This window comes from Theobroma cacao, chromosome 3, assembly GCF_053813885.1.
Source record: "Theobroma cacao isolate CCN51 chromosome 3, ASM5381388v1, whole genome shotgun sequence".
NCBI lineage: Eukaryota > Viridiplantae > Streptophyta > Magnoliopsida > Malvales > Malvaceae > Theobroma > Theobroma cacao.
This window is the reverse complement of record NC_142641.1, coordinates 42,107,943-42,130,289: the sequence shown is the minus strand read 5'-3', so window position 1 is coordinate 42,130,289 and position 22,347 is coordinate 42,107,943. Positions and strand designations below refer to the sequence as shown.

Here is a 22,347-nt window from a genome sequence, read left to right as displayed (position 1 = left end):
GATGACATTTCAATTAAACTATAGCAACTCAACTATATTTAATGGAGATATTGATGATTCTTTATTAGTTTCAAACACCATCAAAAGTTCTTCAACACGTTAGTGTCGGCAAGGGTGCAGATGTGACTTCACAAATTAGGTGAAATATACATACAACGAAATATGGTCCCAACCCCAAATCATTGCTGCATTTTGACTTGTGTGTTTCTTTTCCTGAATTTCCTTATGTAATTACATTATGTGGCCTCTTCCACCGACTTTTCCTTAGTATTAGAAAAATGAATCTAACTAAATATAGTATCAATGAATGACATAATCTCAAGGCAGAAACAAATCTAGGAGAAGTAAAGTAGCATTGTTTTAGTTTTTGACCCACTTTCCGGTTTTGGACATTGATTGGATTAAAACAGAACACTGTGTCTCCCCGACCTCGATTCCTCCTGTGTAAACTCAACAAGATAAAAAGGAGTCAATATTTCATTTTAACCGACTTTTGTGTGAGTGTATGAGGGATAAAAGACACTGCCTTTACTGTAAAGCCAACGTCTTTTAAGTCTTTACCATTCTCTCACCGAAACACTCTCCACTCATTTGCACTCTGGAGATCCAGAGAGAGATATTCAAGCAAAAGGGCTCTGCTTAGAGCTCTTTCGTTCTTTCTTTTTTCTCGGTATGATCCCATTTTCTATCTTTCTCCATTTTTTTGCTTTAAAGTTCATAGCTTTTTATGCTACTATTATTGCTTCAACTTTTGCTTAGTTTTATTTATATTGTTTTTTCTCCTGAGATCTATGCATGTTGCTTTCTTTTTATTTGATGGATTCAAGATTTGAGATTTCTACTTCAGTTAATAGATCTCGCTTTTTCAGTTTGCTTTCTGTTTTTCTGTGTTTTGAGATGAAAGATAAGGTGGATATGTTAAGACCCATTTGATAAAAAAGCCAGCTTTTTAGTTGATTTCTTAGGTCTACTTTATAGAAAATTTATAAAGAACTGAACTCTTTTTGTAATGCTCTTGAGGCTGTAAATCTTGATTGATCCTAAGTAGAGAAGTAAGTGCAGAAGAACTCTGAGCTTGTTGGGAGTGAAGTGGATTATTTTGAAAAGTTATTAACTGCAAAGGTGGAATTATTATTTACTTTATTTATTTCTTAGGTTACCGCATCTGCTTTTAAAATTTGGTATTTTGCTGACAATAAAATTGATTTAAATCCATAGGATTTTGGAATTCTTTTTATATCCTGTTAACTTTACATTCGGCTTCTTAGTGAATTTTTTGGTTGCTATTAGTTGAAGCAAGTGTAGTGTACACAATTGGAACATTGTGAATAGTTTCTCTTAACGTTTTGGTATTTAGCTCTTACTTTACCATTATTTATCCATGGAAATTCATTATGTTCTAACTTACTTCTCCTCACAGTGTGCTTTGGGGAATTTGTCACCCTCTAATCATGGCATCCAAGCACAATACATCAGGCAACAGAACACGAAGCCCACTATCTATATTTGCTGTGATTGGTTTGTGCTGTTTCTTTTATATTCTGGGAGCATGGCAGAGAAGTGGTTTCGGCAAAGGAGATAGTATAGCATTGGAAGTAACTAAGCAGACAGACTGCAATATCTTCACCAATTTAAACTTTGAAACTCATCACAATGATGTAGAGATTGTTGAGCATTCCAAACCAAAAGCTGTGGTGTTTAAGCCATGTGATTTAAAATACACTGATTACACCCCTTGCCAAGAGCAAGACCATGCCATGAAGTTTCCTAGGGATAACATGATTTACAGGGAAAGACACTGTCCTGCCGAAGAAGAAAAATTACATTGTCTCATTCCAGCTCCTAAAGGGTATATGACACCGTTTGAATGGCCGAAGAGTCGTGACTATGTCCATTACGCTAATGTTCCTCACAAAAGTCTGACAGTTGAGAAGGCTGTCCAGAACTGGGTACAGTTCAAAGGAAATGTGTTCAAATTTCCAGGTGGAGGAACTATGTTTCCTCAAGGTGCAGATGCTTATATTGATGAGCTTGCATCAGTCATCCCAATAGCAGATGGTTCTGTCAGAACAGCATTGGACACCGGTTGCGGAGTATGTTGATTTTTCAAGAATATGTTATCCCGCTTTAGTTGAGAATTTATGATGCTGTTATGCATTTGCTTTCTTTTGGGGTCAGGGGTGATGGCTGGATGGGTGTTTACTAATTGACAATGCAGTTTACTTCTTAGCTATCCTCTTCTCATTTTATTCTTCTGCAAACTGTGAGCTTATGAATTATTTGAGTATCGAACTCCCCTAAAATAACGTATATAGGCATAGTCTTTTAGTCTTAGAATATACCATAGTGAGGTGCGGAATATTTAATCAACTGTGTATTTTTTTTTGTTGCATATACAAACATGTTATATGTCTAAGTCTGTAGGATTAAGCTAGTCCGCACTTGATAAAGCATCCCCATAACTACTATGTCTAATAGGAACTGAATGTATTGGTTAATAGATATATTAAGGAGCTTATATACTGAGAATTGAGATTACATAACTTTGTGCTCGTGAATATTCTTTTCTCTTTCATCATTTATTTACATTTAGTCATCACATATACTCTTTTGTTCTTGGATCTCTATCTTACTGAGCACGGTCTGTCTATCTCTCCATCATATTAGAGGTTGAATGATTTCCATAATGTTCTTTTTGCCAACAATCATCATCAAAGCACCAGTTTGGCATTTTGTTCAGGAGGATTACCTGCACTAATAGAAACGATCATAATGTAGGTAGCAAGTTGGGGCGCATACATGATGAAGAGAAATGTTCTGGCTATGTCTTTTGCCCCTCGGGACAATCATGAAGCACAGGTACAGTTTGCACTGGAGCGAGGTGTGCCTGCTGTTATTGGTGTTCTTGGATCTATAAAACTTCCATATCCCTCCAGAGCATTTGATATGGCTCAGTGTTCTCGATGCCTAATACCATGGACTGCAAATGGTAAGTGGTAGTAATGAACATGTTAGCAGTGAAATCATGTAGTACTTTTGTTTTCTTTTTCACCATGCTTTTCTGGCATGTTGTTCAGTAATTAAGTATGGTTAGAAGTTGGAACTAAACAATAAAAAAACAACAATGAATTTTAAAACTACCAGGAATTGATGACCTTTCTACATGTCTACCTGTTTACTCAGATGGGATGTACTTAATGGAAGTTGATAGAGTCCTGAGGCCTGGTGGATACTGGGTCTTGTCTGGCCCTCCAATTAATTGGAAGACCTACTACAAAACATGGAAGCGATCTAAGGAAGATCTCAAGGCTGAGCAAAGAAAGATTGAAGAGCTAGCTGAACGTCTTTGCTGGGAGAAAAAATATGAGAAGGGAGATATTGCTATTTTCCAAAAAAAAGTTAATGACAAATCCTGCCTCAGGAAGTCTGCCAATATATGTGAATCAAGGGATGCCGATGATGTTTGGTGAGTTTTCTTGTGATTTGCATTTTCTCTCTTAAGATTGATTCACTAGTCAGTAAGAGCTTTGCTATTTCATCATTGGTTTCAATTATCATATATTTATTAGTAAAATAGTATTTGGTTAAGAGCGTTATGGGTGCATATCAAGCACAGCGAAATCGTTATATTCTATGTGTCATTTCCACTTCTGACTCTTCTATTTGTAAAGTTGTTATTTTCTTTTTGTATTATCACTGTAATTATTTCTTCTTTGGTGCGTTTTAGGTACAAGAAAATGGAAACGTGCGTAAACCCTTTCCCTAAGGTAAGTAGTTCAAGTGAAGTGGCAGGAGGGGAGTTGAAGAAGTACCCAGCTAGGCTTTTTGCCGTCCCTCCTCGGATAGCCAAAGGACTTGTTGATGGGGTCTCAGCTGAATCTTACCAGGAGGACAATAAGCTCTGGAAGAAGCATGTAAATGCTTACAAAAGAATAAATAAATTGATTGGTACTGCAAGATACCGAAACATGATGGACATGAATGCAGGTCTTGGAGGATTTGCAGCATCACTTGAATCACCGAAGTCTTGGGTGATGAATGTTGTGCCCACAGTTGCTAAGAACACCTTAGGTGTTATCTATGAGAGAGGTCTAATTGGAATATACCATGACTGGTATGTCTTAATCTTTCTTCTCTATTGTCTCTGTGATTAATTTAACTAGTTCCATATTGAGTTCCTTTTTTTCTTTTTCGTCCTCAAAATTATGCTGTTAATTATCATAGGGAAATAGAGTGAGGAGGTTTACAAAAGAGTTTATTTGTTCTTGTGGTGTAGAAACAGTGGAAAGTAGACTACCTGATTATAAGTCCTCTGTTCAGAAGTCATGATGTACTGATGCATCGGGAAAATACATTTTATAGACTTGTTTTGTAGTTACTGGTGTATCAACTTCCTGCATAACTCATTAACCACCAGCACCATCATGATATTGGACATCTGACCTATATTTGTTAAATAAATTACTATAGTTTTCAACTAAATGCACTTTAGTTAAGGCCTTTGGCACACTGACGCTTTTACCAGAGAAAGAGAAGCTCCAAGTAGCTTAGCTAAAGGCCCTCTCAAATACTTTGCAATTGCAGAGCTAGTGACAATATGAGGGCATTGAAATCATTAGTCATATCATATTTTTTAGTGACACCTCTTTTTATGGAATATAACTCATAAAAACTTCTTAAATGAACCCCCGCAAACTCCATTGGTGACATTTTCATTTCTTTTTTGTTACAGGTGTGAAGGTTTCTCTACATATCCAAGAACATATGACTTTATTCATGCCAATGGTGTCTTTAGCTTGTATCAAAACAAGTAAGTCTCTTTTTCATCTTTTTCCAATGTGCCATGTTTTATGTGTGATTTCCTTTTCATCTTTTTCCAAAAGTGCTTAATCCAGCAAACAATTCAATATGCTTTCAGTGAACCATAGCTCACCACATCTTTAAAACCTTTTAAAATCAAAATTAATAAATGTTGGTTTTAACGAGGTGAAGAGTTATGGTTCACTGATAGTGTGGTGAATATAAAGTAATTAAACATTAAATGCCAACTTTGACTGCCATCATATGGCTGAAAGTTTATTTTGGAATAACTCTTAGACTCCCTATCAACAAGAGTTTTTGTTTCTCAAAACAAAAATTAGATATTCGTAGGTTTGCAATGCAAAAAATGCTGACTGCGTTATTCAATTTTCTTAATTAACTTACTGCTCAATGAACGGATTCTTGTTTGGACCATATTGAAGACCAGGTGAAAGTGTTTCATTACCTATAAATTTATGATCAATTGCAGGTGTAACTTTGAAGACATCCTTCTGGAAATGGATCGCATTTTGCGACCTGAAGGGGCTGTTATCTTCCGGGATGATGTTGATGTTCTAAACAAGGTCCGGAAAATTGCTGGAGGCATGAGATGGAACACCAAGATGATGGATCATGAGGATGGCCCCCTTGTGCCAGAGAAGATACTAGTTGCAGTTAAACAATACTGGGTTGGTAGCAGTGGAAACAGCACCTCCAATGATCAATAAACCATGTCAACAGGTCATCTGTTTGGAGGTAAAAATCAAGGCAAGGTTAAGATGCCAACTGGTGATTAAATTGCTTGAGGCTGAGGGACTGAAGAGTTCCAATCCGCAATCCTCGAAGAGAGGCATAAGTTAATACATTTTGTTATTCGTGATGTAGAGAATATACACACGATTATGTTAGTCAGTGTTTTTGGATGTGATTCTGAAAGAAAATAGTGTAGCGTTTATTTGTGTAGCTTCCCAAATAATTAAGCCAAGATTACAGGAATGCATAGTGATGACAATTAAAAAATGACATTCATGATCGTCATTTGTGCATCTCAAAATTTACCACATGGCTATTGACCTTTTTCATTCCTCTTACATGACTTTCGTTATCTTGATCTTGCATCTGGCCATGTTCATATTTCATGCTTCAAGGCACTCTAGAACTGCAAGTAAGGTTATGGGTTAAACCAAAATTGTCCAAAAGCAGCATAATGCCATTAAAAGAGTTTACGGTGCTTGCAAAAGCAGAGTATGAACCTTATCCCTACCTCGGGTAAACTAAACCATCAAGTTCCACTTCACCTAACATTTGATTAGTGATGACCAGGTTCGTCCTGGCCCAAACCATCATCTATCGGTGGCCGACCACCAGCATAAATGGATAATCAAGTTAGCACAATCCCCCTTTTAATCGGGTGTGAGTTGATGAATGGGGGATCACTTTTAACTGTCTGTTGCTGTTGCTCAATTGCTTTGGTAGGCCCACTTCATGTCCAGGCTGTTCTCTCCATTAACACCCACAGAGAGCTGTCAAGGAGCCCTGCCCAACTCACCCAAAGAAGTCTGTTTCACAGATGTATCATCAACGCAAGACGTCACATGATTTTTAACTGGTATCAACAATCTGATTTTGACCATCCCTCTGCTCAAAATGTACGTTGTATACCAAAGTTTCCTGCTTAAATTGCATTTGATTCATGTATCTTACACTAAACAAGTTTTAACACTAAAAAGCCATCAATATTTCAGGAAGAGATTTAAACAAGTAAACAACTTTTTCCCAAAAATATTTTGCTACCAATTAGAACAAAGTATAAGCAAAAGGGATAGAGAGAGAAGATTAGAGTTTTAAACAAGCTTTAACAGATCAGTTCTGTTGTATCCTTTCATCAAGGAAAAGTATCCTCAACAACAACCATCGTGTCAAACAAAAATTGTCCACTTTCTTTGAAACCACCCGCATCATTGTTTTACATGAATTCCACCTTGACATATGGACCAATTCTGTGGTCTTGATTACAATCTAGCCATGACCATCTCCTCTAAAATTTGTTGCTCTTTGACTAGTAGCTTCAGCTAGCCTCGCCAGTGTCCCGATGACCCTTGGCAACAGAGAAATGACCCTTATTGTGGTGAATAAGTAGGTCAAAGGATTTGGATGATTGATACCCCAATTCCAACCCCTGCACCCTGTCACTCCTACATTTGTTTTGCACTTTGCAGACCTTGAACCGACACCTACAAGCACAGCAAATTTTACCAATTTAATGTTGGACGCTAGCTATCATCACATTAGTTTAGCTGATACCTCAACAGGCTCAAGTTTTAGATAATTCAGATTCAGAATAATTTTAATTTTGGGTTACAATATTCATCTATGGGATGAACGACGTAAGTTAAATTTCGCAATCTTCCTCCCTGGAAAATCCCCATAACAGTTAAACAGAGTAAAGAAGCAATTTTAGCGTGAACCTTGCTCCCCCCCTACCACATTCACCCTTAAACCTAGCCCTAGTATTTCATTCCAATATTGCCAAACGGAAGTAGCCACGGTTCCCCAAGGATAGGTGCGGTCCTTACCCCTTATGTCCAGGTTTCACCTATTTTTGGTACTATAGCTTACATGTAGTTGTTGAAAGAATATTAATTAAGTAATCAAAATGAGCCAAAATCTTTAAATGGGAGGCGTCTATAGAGCAATCTTGTATTTCTAATAAAACAATTCACATGCTGCACGTGTATAAATTTTTTTAAAATAAAATCAATTATAAAATTCTGACGTATTACCAAACAAGATCGGATAACTACAAGATACGTAAAATATAATATTTAAAAAAATTCTTAAATTATTGAAAATTTTAATAGATTTTTATTTTTGTATTAAGCTTAATTAAGTTTTTATATTTTTATTTTAAACTAAATTAATGATTAACTTAATTAAAATATCACTTGTCATTCTATTGACATATAGTATGCTGAAATGTCCTAATTGATAATGTGACATATTGACATATTATAATTGATGATTAAGTAATATATTAATATGACATGATGACATAATCATATTGTATTTTTTTACCTCCATATCAGCATTATATCAATGTCATATGTATATAAAATAATGAATAATATTTTGACTAATGAAAATTAATCAACTATTTGTTATAAGAGTTTATTTGATTCAAAATAAAAATATAAAAACTTAATTAAATGTAATAAAAAAAAGAATTCATTTGAATTTTCTTAACTACTTTTTCAAACATTATACTCTTATATCTATACATAATTATTCAATATTTTTTATTTTAGAAAATTTGGATTCAAAATTTCAAATTCTCTTTCTATATATAATTATAATATACTTTTTTTTAATCTAGGAGAAATTAAGAAAAAAAAACTCGAAAAAGTAATTTGATTCATATCCCTAAGCACTTAATTTGGTACCAAAAATTGATAAGAAAGCAAATCAACTTGCAGAGTAAAGATAAGGAAGAAAAAATTGACGACGCATCTAATCATGTCACTGCATCCACCAAACAACAAATTCCAATAAGAAAAGACAAAAAGAAACATAACATGTGTAAAAATTAGAGAAGTATCATTTTTGTGGCTCTGAAGCAAAGTGGAAGGAGGGTGGAGGGTCTAACAAAACAGTGGAGATCGATGTGCCTCATATGATGAAAAAGGCAGGTGAAGCTCCATTATTAACAAACGCAAATAGTACTAAAATTTGGATTTTTTTTAGAGGTTAAGTTTTGAATGTAAGGCATTTGACCAGAGAAACTGCTAAAATTTGTAAATGATTGAGCCCCATTTTTGAAGCTTTTGAAACAATTATGGGAATGAGAGAGAGAGGGGACAAAGATCTAACCATTGGATCCTGTGGGGTTTTCCACTATCTCTACACAAAATGGCAGAAGAAGAAAAGATAAGGGTGAGTTTTACTTTTATCATCTATCACTATTGTGTCTCCAAAATTGATGGGTGATTGGAAAATTTTGTTCATTTTAATTTGGATATATTATATGTAGACATTTCCCATCAAGAAAATTGTTGAGAAATTGAATTGTTTTGATTACATATTTGGTAACAACATGTTGACTGGTACAACTCTCTATTTATATGTTTATCTTGGACTGTATCAATTAGAAAATAATTCATTCTTAATTTGCCATAAAAGAATGGGTAATTTGATTCTATTTATATGTGAATTTTCATAATGTTAATAATGACACTGAAGTTGTAGTACTTCCTATGACATCAACTATAACCAATAAACAATTCAAACTTTATTGCATGGACAGAGAAATGCTGAACCAAAAATGGCAAATAAGTATTTATCTCTCCTTTTATTATTTTAAATTGGGAAAGCATTCAAAGCTGGGGTGATGCTTTAACCAGATGGAGGGCTCTTTGAGGACAAGTCGAAGCACAAAGCGAAAGTTTGCTTCTACTTGCTATGGAAAGAGAATGGGATTTATGTGAAGTCTATGTTGGAACGGTTGTGCCTGGGATTTCATCCATGGTTATGGATAGGCTTTGAAGACTTTGAAAAAGAATTGTCATGGTGCTGAAAACGTGAGCCATTTAATACAATATACGAGATCTTGACTTTCAAGAAAATAAATCTGATGTGGTCCAATAAAAGGAACTTTAATCGAAATTTTGTCATAACTGTGTACCTAACAGTATACTTAATTCTTTCCTGTGAAGAAAATTACATATATGTTCAAAAAAGAAAAACTTATACAAGTAATTTTACACAAGATAAGGATTCGAACTGAAAACCATTAAATGCACAAAGAAATAAAGGATCGAGGTGGTCCAAATTAGTATCAGCTAATTCCAGTTTGCCTAGACCTAATTAATTAATCTCTAGGAATTTTTATGGTAAATTGGCCTTTGCTTTAATTAGGCTTGTCTACCTGCTAGATCCACATCTTTCCTATCATGCAAATGAAATGACTTCCAACTCAACATGTATTTGCTAGAAGGAGTCTCTTCCAACCCGTAACCGACACTAACTTCCTCACTGTTCATTAGGATTAGGTTAACGTGTTCGTCATACTGATATCGAAAGTTGTTTACATTTTAAGTAATCTTTTGAAATGCGGGATGTATGAAAGAGCACGTAAATCATTTTTGTAATCTTTCAATTTGGCCCAAGGTGCATGCACGGGAGGAGGTAATCCTCTATCTTTACCCTAATTTTATTATCTTTTTTGGAAGACTTTTCCCCATTTGACAAAAAAAAATTAAGATCGAAACTTCACGATAATTTTTTAGGAAAATGTTGGGTTCATTCTTTTTATAATTTTTTTCTAATTATATTTTGAAAAATTTTGCATTACCGTTAACAGATGCGAGATCTTAAAATCAAGATAAAATTTGTATTTGACAATGAGGATAACAAATATATTGTAAAGCAATAAATAAAATGTCAAATTAAGAGTATTGGTACATTTTTTTATAATATTTTAAAAAGTCATTAAATTATTTATAAAAATTTAAATAAGTATTTATTATCACCAACGATTGACTTTATCAAAATGATACTTGTTATTTTATGACACATAAGGTTACTGTGATATATTGATATATTATTAATAAATAATGATGTAATATGATACCATGATTATGTGATATTTTTTACCTTCCACGTCAACGTTACATAAAAACAAAATGACAAGTTATATTTTAATTAATAATTAATCATTAAAGTTTATTTAATCAAAAATAAAAATACAAAGAATTTGATTAAATTCAATAGAAGAGTAAAGATTTATTTAAATTTTTTGAAATAATTTAAAAATTTTTAAAGTATTATGTTGGTTTTTTTATCTTTTTAATGTAAAATAGCACATATTCCCCTAATAATAAGTTGTCTATGACATAACTACACAAGGCACATAAACGAGACAATTAATGCATAAAATTAAGAGCGGATTGTTAGGTGAGAAAGGTCATATTCGATCCAGCCTCAGTAAAAAAAGTCAAGTTAAACAATTATGCAACTTGCTTTAACTCCATTTAAAGGTTAAATATTGTAAAAGTAAAATAACTTTTTAAATGATAAAAAATAAAAAAATAATATTTTTATTTAAATTAAGATGGAATAAACTAGGCTTTGCATTTTTGGCCCCAATTAGGTACTTGTAATATTGCCACTAAAAATACTAGAAATTGCTCCTTGTTTTATGAAACATGTGGGGGCTTTGTCACTATTTTATTGATTCAAATTAAAATGTCCAAACCAAAAGAGGACGTCGTACATGCATGTCACATGTTTTTAAATATAAAATAAAAAAAATGTTGTTCATTTCATTGGTCTTAATAGAATTTTTACCACCGTAAAAATCTTACGGTCTAAAATATTTACCATCATAATGGAGTTATTAATTTAGGAAACAAGATAAAAGAGGTACCTATCCGATTATTGCATATTTAATGAAAGTTAAAAAAAATATATAATATATGGAAAGACATTAGAAAGAAGATAAAGAAAAATAAACAACACTCTCAACATCTTTTTCTATTTTTAATAAAAAGCATTAGAGTAAGCGACCTTTCAAATTAAGTAATTATACGTATTAAAATTTTATGTAAACTTTATCTACATTTTATATGATATAAAGATTTTTCATATACTGTAGTTTTTTTCACAATTAAGTCCCTGTGAATATACTATTAATTTCACTCAATTAAATTATGGAAAGATTATCAATTCAAAAGTTAACCTATTTATTTATTTATTTAAAACCATTTTAATCATTTCAGTGGAATAATTAATAGTGTAATTTTTCGAGAATGGAGTTTATTTACAAAAATTAAATAAAAAGTATAAGATACTATGTGAAAAAAGTTAAAACTATAAAAATATATTATTAAAATTTACTTTAACATTTTTGTACTTGTATAAATAAACCATTAAAGGTTTTAATACTAAATCCATACCAAAAATATATGCTATAAATTTTTATTGATTAGATTATCAATCTCGTGAGCATATGAGACTGTCACAAAGCGCACGTGACTCTAGGCTCTAGCCATTTAACCTATTCAACTTTGACATGACGTTTCATCCGTACGGTAAGTCTTATTATAGAATAAGGGTTAAATTTAGGCTCCTTTCAGATGAGGGTGACTTTAAAGTGGGATGCATGATATAGCCACGTGGAGATATTTCATAGGCTTCAAAAACTAATGGACTTCCAATAACGTCGTCCGGAACTGGAGTGTATATAGACTCCAACACACTTGATAACCACTCTGAACTAGCCTTTAACTTATCATCTAAATAACGAACTAACTACCAACTTTTTGCTTAAACAATTCTTGAGCACGGAACTGGTGCAATCAAATTACTTATTTACCCTTCCATCAACTTTATCTTTTTCACACTCTTGGGTAAACAACGAAAAATATATAGGAAGACTGGGTTGTTGACCATTTTAATTTCTCTAAGCATAATCCAGTTTACATTTTTCTAAACTTTTTACAATTCATTGCATGTGAATAAAGACATACATATTTCAAATGAAATTATATCGAAAATAACAAAATTACACAATAACTATACATAAGTTCTTTTGTGTTCGTGAATGGTTATTATAATTTTATAACCATATACTCCTTTTGTCTTTAAATATTTATCTCTATTTGACTTTATAGAGATTAAGAGAAAAATTTTAAATTTAATATATTTTATATTAATTTTTTTATATAGATCTTCAATACGTTTTAATATGAAAAATAAATTTATAATATATAAAAAATAAGAGTATTAAGTGTCTTAAAAAATAACTGTATTTAGAAACATTTTAAAAAGAAAAGATGAATAAGGAAAAATGAACCAAAAAAATATACAATAAAATTTAAAAAACATTTAAAGATCATAAACACGTTTTGATCATGCCAATTTGTTTTTGTTTTAATCGTTTCATTTCAAGTTGAATAGGTCAATAAACTTCTCTATTAATGATTCCATTATCTAAATTATTTGGTACATCTTAATTAATTACTGAAATAAAATTCTCCAAATGAAAAGGAGCATATTTTTTTTTCAATTTAGCATGTAGCATATATTTATAAATATATATATATATATATATATATATATATATATATATATATATAGATTGATTATGATTTTATGAATTAACTATGGTATTATGATTGACAAAAAAAGGCATATAGATTATAAGTCATAGTCATAAGGACAATGAAAAAAGAAAGAAAAGCTTTTGTTGAAAGATTGCCTAATATATTGTGATGTAATATCCTTTTGATATTTTCAACGTAGAATGGATTGGAAAGTTTATGTTGATGCTTAAAGAAAAGTCAATTATAATTAATGCCAAAGGTAAAAGGAAAATTGGCAACGTCTGCCAGCAACAGTCCTTTCCTACTATGCAACCTTCCTTAGAGGGAAAGAAAAATAAAATGGGTGCAAAAATAAGTTTATCCTTCATTTTTTTTGAAGAAAGGTTATCCTTAATTTAGACATATACATATAATTCTTATTTTAGGAGAAAAAATGTAAAAATATATTGATATCATTAATTATGATAATAATAATTATTAATTAAATCTCATTACTGATTTCTTCTAAAAAAAAAAAAGACAAGAGATTTACATTTAATATTTATGTACTTGCGATCATTATTGAATATAGCAAAAGAAACCAGACAAAAAGCTAATTTATAAAGTTTATATTTTAGTTAAGTTACAAGACAACGAGTTAGCTCGTACCTCCATTATTGTTCGATTACTAGTTTTTATTCAGTGAAAAAGAGAGAGAGAGAGAGAGAGAGTGAGAGGTGATTGTTGGTATTAAATTATGTTATGAGTTTAATTATAAGAAAATGTAATATAAATACATAATTTCAGATAAATCGTACAAGATGAAAATGATTGTTTCACGATTACTATTAGTTGTCTCTTAAAATAATGGATTAGGGCACAAAACCTCTAATTAGGAGAGGAGACAAGAAAGGAAGATGGTAATCGTGGCGTTTAAGAAAATGAAGAAAAACTTATTACATAGATCTTTTAGTTATCGAAAAGTTAAATTTTTTTTTGTAAAGTTTCAATTATTATTTGATGATTGGTGCATTATAGCATTATTATCAAAAACCATGCTTAATTATAAGTAGAAATATACCAAGAAACTCAAGAAAAGCAAGGGCCAAGGTGAAATCAAGGGAAAGTAATTGAATAAAAAAAACATTACGATTCTTATGATATTCAATTACTTGCATGAGACTAGAATAAAAAGAAAAAGTTGGTCAAGTGTCCAATTATATTTGGACCAAGATCTTATTAGATTTTGGATTTTTGGTTAGTGTTTTCTTTTTGCTTTTTTCACCCAAGGAAGGTAATGATAAAAAAAAAAAAGAAGAAGCTAACTTGAAGTGATAAAACAAGTGGGTAAATGGGAATTGAAAGGTACAAATAATTGAAGCATGATGTACAAGGATTACTTTAGTTTAACACCTAGCTTGGTAAATCAGAATCGTTCATATGTACATAGAATTTATATCAATTTATGAGTGAATTACACAATTTTGAAATAACAAGTACACATAAAACTTGTTCCTTACATTTAATATATATATATATATCCATTTTATTCTATAATAGTTCCCTATAGTTACGAAATGATAAGAAATTTATTTTTTTATTTATCTTAAAATAATAAAATTATATGTTGATTTGGTATTATCAGTTTCATTAAAGTTAAGAAGATAAGCATGAAATTATTTTTTTTTTATAAAAATTAATTAGTTAACAGTAGTTGTCACCGTGCAGATGAAACATGAAAAAAATAACTTTTATGAGATTATTTTTATTTTAATAATTACCAAAAAATATTTTTTCAACTTTCCCCTTCTTTTCCCAAAAAAAAAAAAAAGAAAAGAAAAAATGTTTAAAAAAAAATCAATGAGCTTTTGGGGGACGGGCATTCTCATAAAAGGAGTTGAAAAAAGTTACGAGTTTTCTTTGTTTTTATTTACTTTTTCTTTTTTATATTTCCTTTGCATATTCTGTGGCCCGTAGAGAATTGATAGCAACTGTACACAAAGTCACAGAACCTCTTTCTCAGAGAGACCCCCACTTAAAACCATCTCACCTTTTTCTCTCTTTCTGTCTGAAAACTTTCTATGTGCATCCAAAAGAATGAACTTGTAAGTTTGAAACAGCAAAGACTTTGAGAGGAGAAGTAGAGAGCTATCTTCCCAAATCCTAAACCTAATCCTAATCCTGTCTACCTCTAAACTACATAGTCAGCCCCCAACAGCTTCGCTTCTCTTTCTTGTGGCAATCACCTTTTGCTGCATGCAACTTCATTTTGGAGACTGGAGAAAAGTGGGTCTTTTTATTTTTCTTTTTTCAAAAATTTTGGTCACTTGATGTTTCTTCTCTGCATGCATGAAGTGGCCTTTAAGCATTGTTTTGTTTATCCTTCTGGGTTTTTTTCACTTTGAAATGTTTCCCATGCTTTTCTATATATCAATTTGTTTTGGTTACTTTTCCTTTTTCTCTTTTTTTTTTTCAAAATTTTTTCCTAGTTTTTTTTTTGGGTGAATGTTCTTGTGCACTTTGGTGTTGTCTACTTCTTGTCTTCCAATACCAGGAATAGCATAAAAGATCTTAACACCAAAACAGGATATCTTTCACCTCTCTTTTCGTTACTACCATTTTCCGCTAATTACCACTCCATTAATTATTCCCCGGTAACAGAAAACGTTTTATCTGGTAAAATGATCTAGTTGATGCTGCATGCAAAGTGAATCCGTCATGCATTAGAGTGTAAATAAGATATTTCTGTTTAGTACAATCCTTTTATGAGTCAATCTTCAGAGATCGGTCAATGCTTGAGGCTTTTATTTGCTATAATTGGTTAAAAGCCTTTGCATTTGCAATGGGATCACCCCACTATGATTTTCTGTTTGATTAACCATGTTTATAATTTGGCTGATGTTTTCTGCAATTTTAGTGACAGTACAATCTGCTTTGATCTTGCTTCACAATTACAGATTTTAATTATTCTTTGATGAAAATCAGTTCTTTGATTATTAGATCAAGCAAAACTTTTTATTCTTTGATGGGAAAATTCTTGTGGCCATGCAGAGATAATCGGATGTTGGTAAGCAGTAACTTTCAATACTTGTCGGCTGCCTGAGAAAGGATGCCAAACCAGCTATGGTTTGCACTGCTAATGATTTGTCAGCATGGAAGGATTTCCCAAAGGGTCTCAGGGTCCTTCTTCTTGATGAGGACAGCAATTCTGCTGCCGAGATAAGATCAAAGCTTGAAGCTATGGACTATATTGGTTAGGAGATTTTGAATCCACCTTTTTTATTCGTAGTTCTTTTACCTGAATTGGAAATTCGTAGTTTCTTTGTGTATTCACTTCACATGACTGTTCTTTTCTCTTTAGTATGTTGGTGGCCGTCTTTGTCCCCCAAAGCATCTGCTATTGCTCCAATGCGTTAGATGGGCAGTATTTGGTTCTTACGGAAGTTTGGGTTTGGATTGTAGCCATACATAAAACTTGGAAATTTTGTGGTCAGCAAAAAGGAATCAATTTGTTGCATTTCTTAAATCTGCTATTAATAGATTTTCCCCTCCACATGGGTGAACTAAAGCTACAAAAACTTAATTTTTCCATAGTATTAATGTTTTAAATCTCGATTTGATGAAAATGGTATAAATATCTTATCTTTCTTTTTTGGGTTGGGATTGGTGTGGGGTTGTTTTAGAGAAGGTATGAATACTGATACCTTTCTTATAATAGTATATTATTGTTCTGACTTTAGTTGGTTCTGGATACCCATTTCAGTTATGTTCTCTCCCTTTCAATATTTCTTCTGATCTCCTCTTTGCTTGTGAAGTAAAATTATTGAAAAAAAATTATAAATGCTGCTTGTCAGATAAAATTATATAATCACGCCTTTTAATCTCCAAAAAATGTTTTTTTATAGTTCCTTTTGGTAACTGGTAATTAAGTCTTTTTTTTCTTAGTCGGCCTTCAGACTGATCTCCTGTATTTTCTTTAATGTGGCATATATTCCTATTACCTGTTATTTATCTTTTTTCTCTGTTTCTCTCTCTATATATCTTTTTTAGTGTATGATAAAATTTATCTTGCCTTTGCCAGTTTATACCTTCTGCAATGAAAATGAAGCTCTGTCGGCAGTTTCAAGTAGGCCTGAAAGCTTCCATGTAGCCATTGTAGAGGTAATGAATGAACTTTGTTTTCCACAACTAGTTTCATCTATGGGGGAAAAAACTAGTTAAACCAGCGTGCTTCAAATGTTGATGATCTAGGAACATCCTATAAACCTTCAGCATGATTATTCATGACTTGTTTCATCATTATATTGGGACTAGTAGTAAGTTACTGAACAATTTATATAGGCTATTCATGCTTCGTTATACTTATATAAATTCAATAATGCCTAGCCACCAGTTCCATTGTAGTGATTGTTTCATCCAAAGCTTTAATATCAATATAGTCTTTTAATTATTGAGATAAATAAAGCTTAATTCTGTGTTGTATGGGTCCTAAACATGCAATTTATACTAACGGCATGTATGATTGCAGGTTAATACAAACAATAACAATGGGAGTTTCAAGTTTCTTGAAACTGCTAAGGACTTGCCTACCATTAGTAAGTTCAGAAACTACACCTGTCCTGGTTTTGCCATTGATCTTAAATTTATATATGAAACTCTGTTTAATCACCCTAGACATAAACTTTTATCGGTATCTGTGACACTATTAGTCATTGTTGTTGGACATATTTTCTAGCTCCTAATGCTGTTTTAAATCATTTTATTTCAGTGACTTCAAACATTCATTGTATCAGCACCATGATGAAGTGCATAGCGGTAAGATTTATTCCAGCCTACCATTTACTGAATGATTTACTTGTATTTTCAGGTGCACATATGTGTGTTGTCAATTCAAAAGATTTTAGATTTTTTAATTATTATCTGTTCTTCTGGTTACTCTTAAGATCATAGAGAGAAATATTGGATTTTTCAGTTTAAGTGCAGTGCTTTAAGAAACTATTTGAGTTTTTTTTTTTATATATATATAAGTAAATTCTGACTCAAACCATATTAGTAGAGCCTTAAGTGCATTTCCACACACCATGATTACTAACGCATATTTTGACCACTTCTTTTCAGCTTGGTGCAGTTGAGTTTCTTAGGAAACCACTCTCCGAGGATAAACTAAGAAATATATGGCAGCACGTGGTTCATAAGGTCAATTTGGATACTGATTGAATTACTATTGGTATTTACATGTAAATGGCAATTAAGGTGCATTATAAGGACATTCTCATTTTATTAGTTTTTTGCAGGCATTCAATGCAGGGGGGAAGGACCTTTCTGAATCACTAAAGCCTGCTAAAGAATCTGTGGTTTCTATGTTGCATCTACAAATGGAAAATGGAATTCCTATGAATGAAGACTCAGACAAAACAGAAGATGCATCTTTGGTTTATGAAATTGACCGTCAACCATCACCAGGAAGTGATAAGTACCCAGCTCCATCAACTCCACAATTGAAACAGGGAGAACGATTGTTAGATGATGGGGATTGCCCAGAACATACCAATTGCTCAACAGAAAAAGAGAGTGGGGAGCAGGATGGAGAATCTAAATCTGTCGAAACTACCAGTGGCAATGCAATTGCTGAAGTAACTGCACCTGTTGGCCAACCTCAGGGATCAAGGGAGACTGAGGTAAAAGAGGTGGCCGACTTAGTTGATGGTAACAAGGGTGAGAGTACTGTGCACTCTCACCCCAAAAACAGAGTAAATAGGAAAGATTCTCAAGCTGGTGCTGAAAAGCCAAGTACAGTTTCTGGTCTTCATAGTTCATGTCTGAATAAAGCTAATCGAAAAAAATTGAAGGTAATGCAGCTTACAAAATTACCTATCTGTGATTTAAGGGACTACAATCTAATCATACTGTGTAATCCTTTATTGGTAAAATTTCACTAGTTTCTAAAATATATAGACTGTACTCAACTGATGGTGACATTCCATTCAGCTTGCAGCATATCTAGCCATCCTCCTGACACTATCTTTTCCCAATACCAGCATAGAAAACATGTCTGGCTAAGAGTATTTGCTAATCACTAAGTTACCATCACCCAATACCATAATTCCATGAGAAATGTGTTCAAATTGAGGTCTTAAGTGATGAGTTTTGAGAATTTTAAATTTTTTGACATTTATAGAAACTACATAGATAATCACCAGTCACCTGTGGCCATTACTTCCAGCTTCTTTATGTGTGTCGATAATTTACCAACTCTAGATTGATACCAATAAGTTTTGGAAGAAGTATTTCATTCACTTCATGTGGTCTCTTTCTTCTTTCCTTCCTTTATTAGACATCCTAAGATCAAGCTTTCATTATACCTTTCCTGATTACTTATCGCTTGAATATTTATGGTTAAGATCTAAGACAATTTTTTTTTTAAGGGCATAAGAAGCTTTATTGAGGAGAAGTTTTAAATATGAACTCCAACAGATCTAGGACAAGTTAGCTATTTCCTTTTTCTTTTACGATTACATATGGTGGACGTAGCTAAGTACTTTTCTTTTTGTTGTTCTTTTCTGTTTGAATTCTCAGGTAGACTGGACACCTGAACTGCATAAGCAATTCGTCCAGGCAGTGGACCAACTGGGTGTGGATCAAGCCATCCCTTCTCGAATACTAGAGCTGATGAAAGTAGAAGGCTTGACAAGGCATAATGTGGCAAGTCATCTACAGGTTAGTAGCATTTCTGCCTTTTTGATACTCAAATCAGATTCCATAATTCAAGTATCTTTCATTCTGTGCGTGTTGCACTACTTGCTCGTTGATGAAAGGCCTATTCCGGTTACATTTTTGTTTCAAAAGAATGGTTTCTGTTGTAAATGTAGGCACTGCAATATGCATGACATTTAAATTATTTAAATAAGAGTACAACCAATTTCTTCCCTTCTAATTTTATTTTTCTTCCTTCTTGATCTGAGCACTGGGTGGCATAAGTATCTACCATTTAGCTGATTAAGCCACCATTTGCTTGTGAAGCAGAAATATCGAATGCATAGGAGACACATTTTGCCTAAGGAGGATGATCGAAGATGGCCACAAAGAGATCAAACACAAAGAAGTTGTTATCCACATAAACCGATCATGGCCTTCCCTCCTTATCACTCTAATCATGTTGTCCCGGTTGGTCCTCTCTATCCCATGTGGGGAGCACCTCCTCATCCAGCCAACATCCAGATGTGGGGCTCACCAGGTTACCCACCATGGCAACCAGCTGAAAGTTGGCATTGGAAGCCCTATCCAGGGGTGGGTTTATTATTGTCTACAATTTCATCTTTTTTAACGACTTGGCTGGCTTCATCAACCAGTATGTTAGTATGCATATGTAGATAAATCTATGAATTGCAGCCATTTGATCTGTGATCATTTTCTGCTTCAGTTTCAGGCTGATGCATGGGGTTGCCCTGTTATGCCCCCTCCTCCCGGATATTGTTCTGCATTTACTCAAGTGAGTAACTAATTCTTTCTTTCTTCAGTACTTAATGTAGTAATTTAAACATCTACGATTCTTTTTTTGGATAATTTGAAAAAATCTAGTCTTTTCCATATGATTGAAGTATATGAGTGAATTTTAATCCTGTTTCTGGTATTCTGCTGATTGTGAAAATGCAGAATGCATCCGGGTTTCATTGTTCTAGCACCATGGATAACAGAAGTGGCATGCCTCAAAACTCTGTTGAACATCAGCCGGTAATTCACCCGATCATTGCTTAAGCTTTTAGTTTCAGTCACATCCCAGTACATCTGTTAACCTAGTCTTCAGGCAAGTGCGACCTATTTGCTGAATTTAGGAATCATTACTAAAAGAATGCTGCATGTTTCTTATGTAGAATCAGTTAACTAGTTCTCTCTGATCTAACTTGATTATTTTGGCGACGGGATATATTGATTGCACGCGAAATTCATTGACTGTGTGATTAGAAACGAAAGAGGTGAATGATCGAGCGAGAAAATCATCATTATCACAGTGATTAACACTAATGATTTGTCTTGTTTCAATGCAGGCAGAGGAGGTTATTGACAACGTAGTGAAAGAAGCAATAAACAAGCCATGGTTACCATTGCCCTTAGGCCTCAAGCCTCCTTCTACTGAAGGTGTGCTAGCTGAGCTCTCTAGACAAGGCATCTCCGCCGTCCCTCCTCACGTCAACGGCTCTAATTCCTGATGACGTGGCACCAGATCACCAGGCCCCACCTTCATGCATCCAGACTTTTATGTCACAGGCTCGGACAGCCCCACCTTTGCTGCACTTCCCAAATCAAGCCACCAACCCCAAAGAAAACAAAGAACATTTGACGGTACGCGCCTTTGGAGCGCGTGATTCAAGGTTTATATGTTGCTGACATCATGCACACGACGACACAGAAAACGAAAAATGGGTCAAAAATCTGATCCAATGTAGAGCCACAGGGAAAAGATTAAATACGGTCGCTTTCTAGGTAGACAAAACGGACGGATTAGGAACGGCCACGTAGATGCGATTTCCACCCCATTTGAGATATGTGGTTGTAAATAGTTTTCTAACACGAGACATGACATGAACAGTTGTTGTTGTCGGGGACCCTTTTGTTTGTTTTTGGTTCATGGGACATTTTTTTTTTGCTCAGGTGGGGCCTACTGGGAAATGCCGTACAATGTAATATGGAAAGTTGGAGAAGGGTGATCTGTCATCTTTGTGAATAAAGTTTGACACGAAAGCTTAATTGGATGCTGACTTTATCTCATCTCTTAGACATTAGTTGATAATGACCTTATTGATATTTGGCTCGTGGCCTTTGGATGTTCGAACTTGAGAAGGACAAATAATTTGATTATCATTAATTGATAATCACTAATTTTGTTTAATAAAATTATTTTAATATTTATACGTGAATAAACAAGTTAATTTTTAAGTGAAAAATATGTTGATAAATTTATTTGGTGAATTAACGATTTAATTTTAATGAGAATAAAATTTATTTACATAATATTAATTTAAAAAAAAAAAGAAATTATAAGATAGCATATAAAAGAATTAAAACTATAAAAAGTTTTGGTAAAATTAACCCAATCTTAATTTGAGGATGAAAGAGATATCATGTGAAAAAAAAAAATTAAAACCAGAAGAGTTATAGATAAATTTATCCTATCTTAATTTCGGAATGAAGGGTCCTAACATTTAAGTTGAAAAAGTAGTTTTTAATTTATATATGCTGCAAACCATACATCGGACCATTGATAAGGACTAATAGAAGGGTCGTGAAACAAAAATATATATATATATTGGGGGAATAATCATTCTAAAATAAGGTGGGTGCATTTATTGATGGTATTCAGTCTTTGATTAGTTTATGCATAAAACTTCATGCTTTATCTTGTTTCCTGAGAATAATTTGTGACAATTGTCCTCAAGAAACCAAAAAAAAAAAAAAAAAAAGCTTTCCTCAA

The 22,347-nt window shown here is 33.1% G+C and overlaps 2 protein-coding genes across 4 annotated transcripts; both read left to right on the top strand.

The window, feature by feature from the left end:
* Positions 1-406: 406 nt before the first annotated feature.
* LOC18606097 (S-adenosyl-L-methionine-dependent methyltransferases superfamily protein) lies at positions 407-5,846 on the top strand. The gene is made up of 7 exons (XM_018118131.2): positions 407-670; positions 1,421-2,093; positions 2,779-2,989; positions 3,184-3,466; positions 3,728-4,114; positions 4,733-4,810; positions 5,291-5,846. The coding sequence occupies exons 2-7, from the start codon at positions 1,452-1,454 to the stop codon at positions 5,526-5,528; spliced, it is 1,839 nt and encodes a 612-aa protein (XP_017973620.2). The 5' UTR covers positions 407-670; positions 1,421-1,451; the 3' UTR covers positions 5,529-5,846.
* Positions 5,847-14,892: 9,046 nt separating this feature from the next.
* On the top strand, positions 14,893-21,628 carry APRR2 (CheY-like two-component responsive regulator family protein). Of its 3 annotated transcripts, none has more exons than XM_088804282.1 (12): positions 14,893-15,164; positions 15,930-16,131; positions 16,960-17,039; positions 17,407-17,473; positions 17,647-17,693; positions 17,997-18,074; positions 18,173-18,727; positions 19,455-19,595; positions 19,899-20,165; positions 20,305-20,367; positions 20,532-20,609; positions 20,924-21,628. In XM_088804282.1, the coding sequence occupies exons 2-12, from the start codon at positions 16,002-16,004 to the stop codon at positions 21,083-21,085; spliced, it is 1,668 nt and encodes a 555-aa protein (XP_088660408.1). In that variant the 5' UTR covers positions 14,893-15,164; positions 15,930-16,001; the 3' UTR covers positions 21,086-21,628. The 3 variants fall into 3 exon arrangements, with proteins under 3 accessions (XP_088660408.1, XP_088660407.1, XP_007039580.3); XM_088804281.1 differs by having other exon boundaries at positions 14,895-15,164; positions 20,299-20,367; XM_007039518.3 differs by having other exon boundaries at positions 14,898-15,164; positions 19,902-20,165; positions 20,299-20,367.
* The last annotated feature ends 719 nt before the right edge of the window (positions 21,629-22,347 follow it).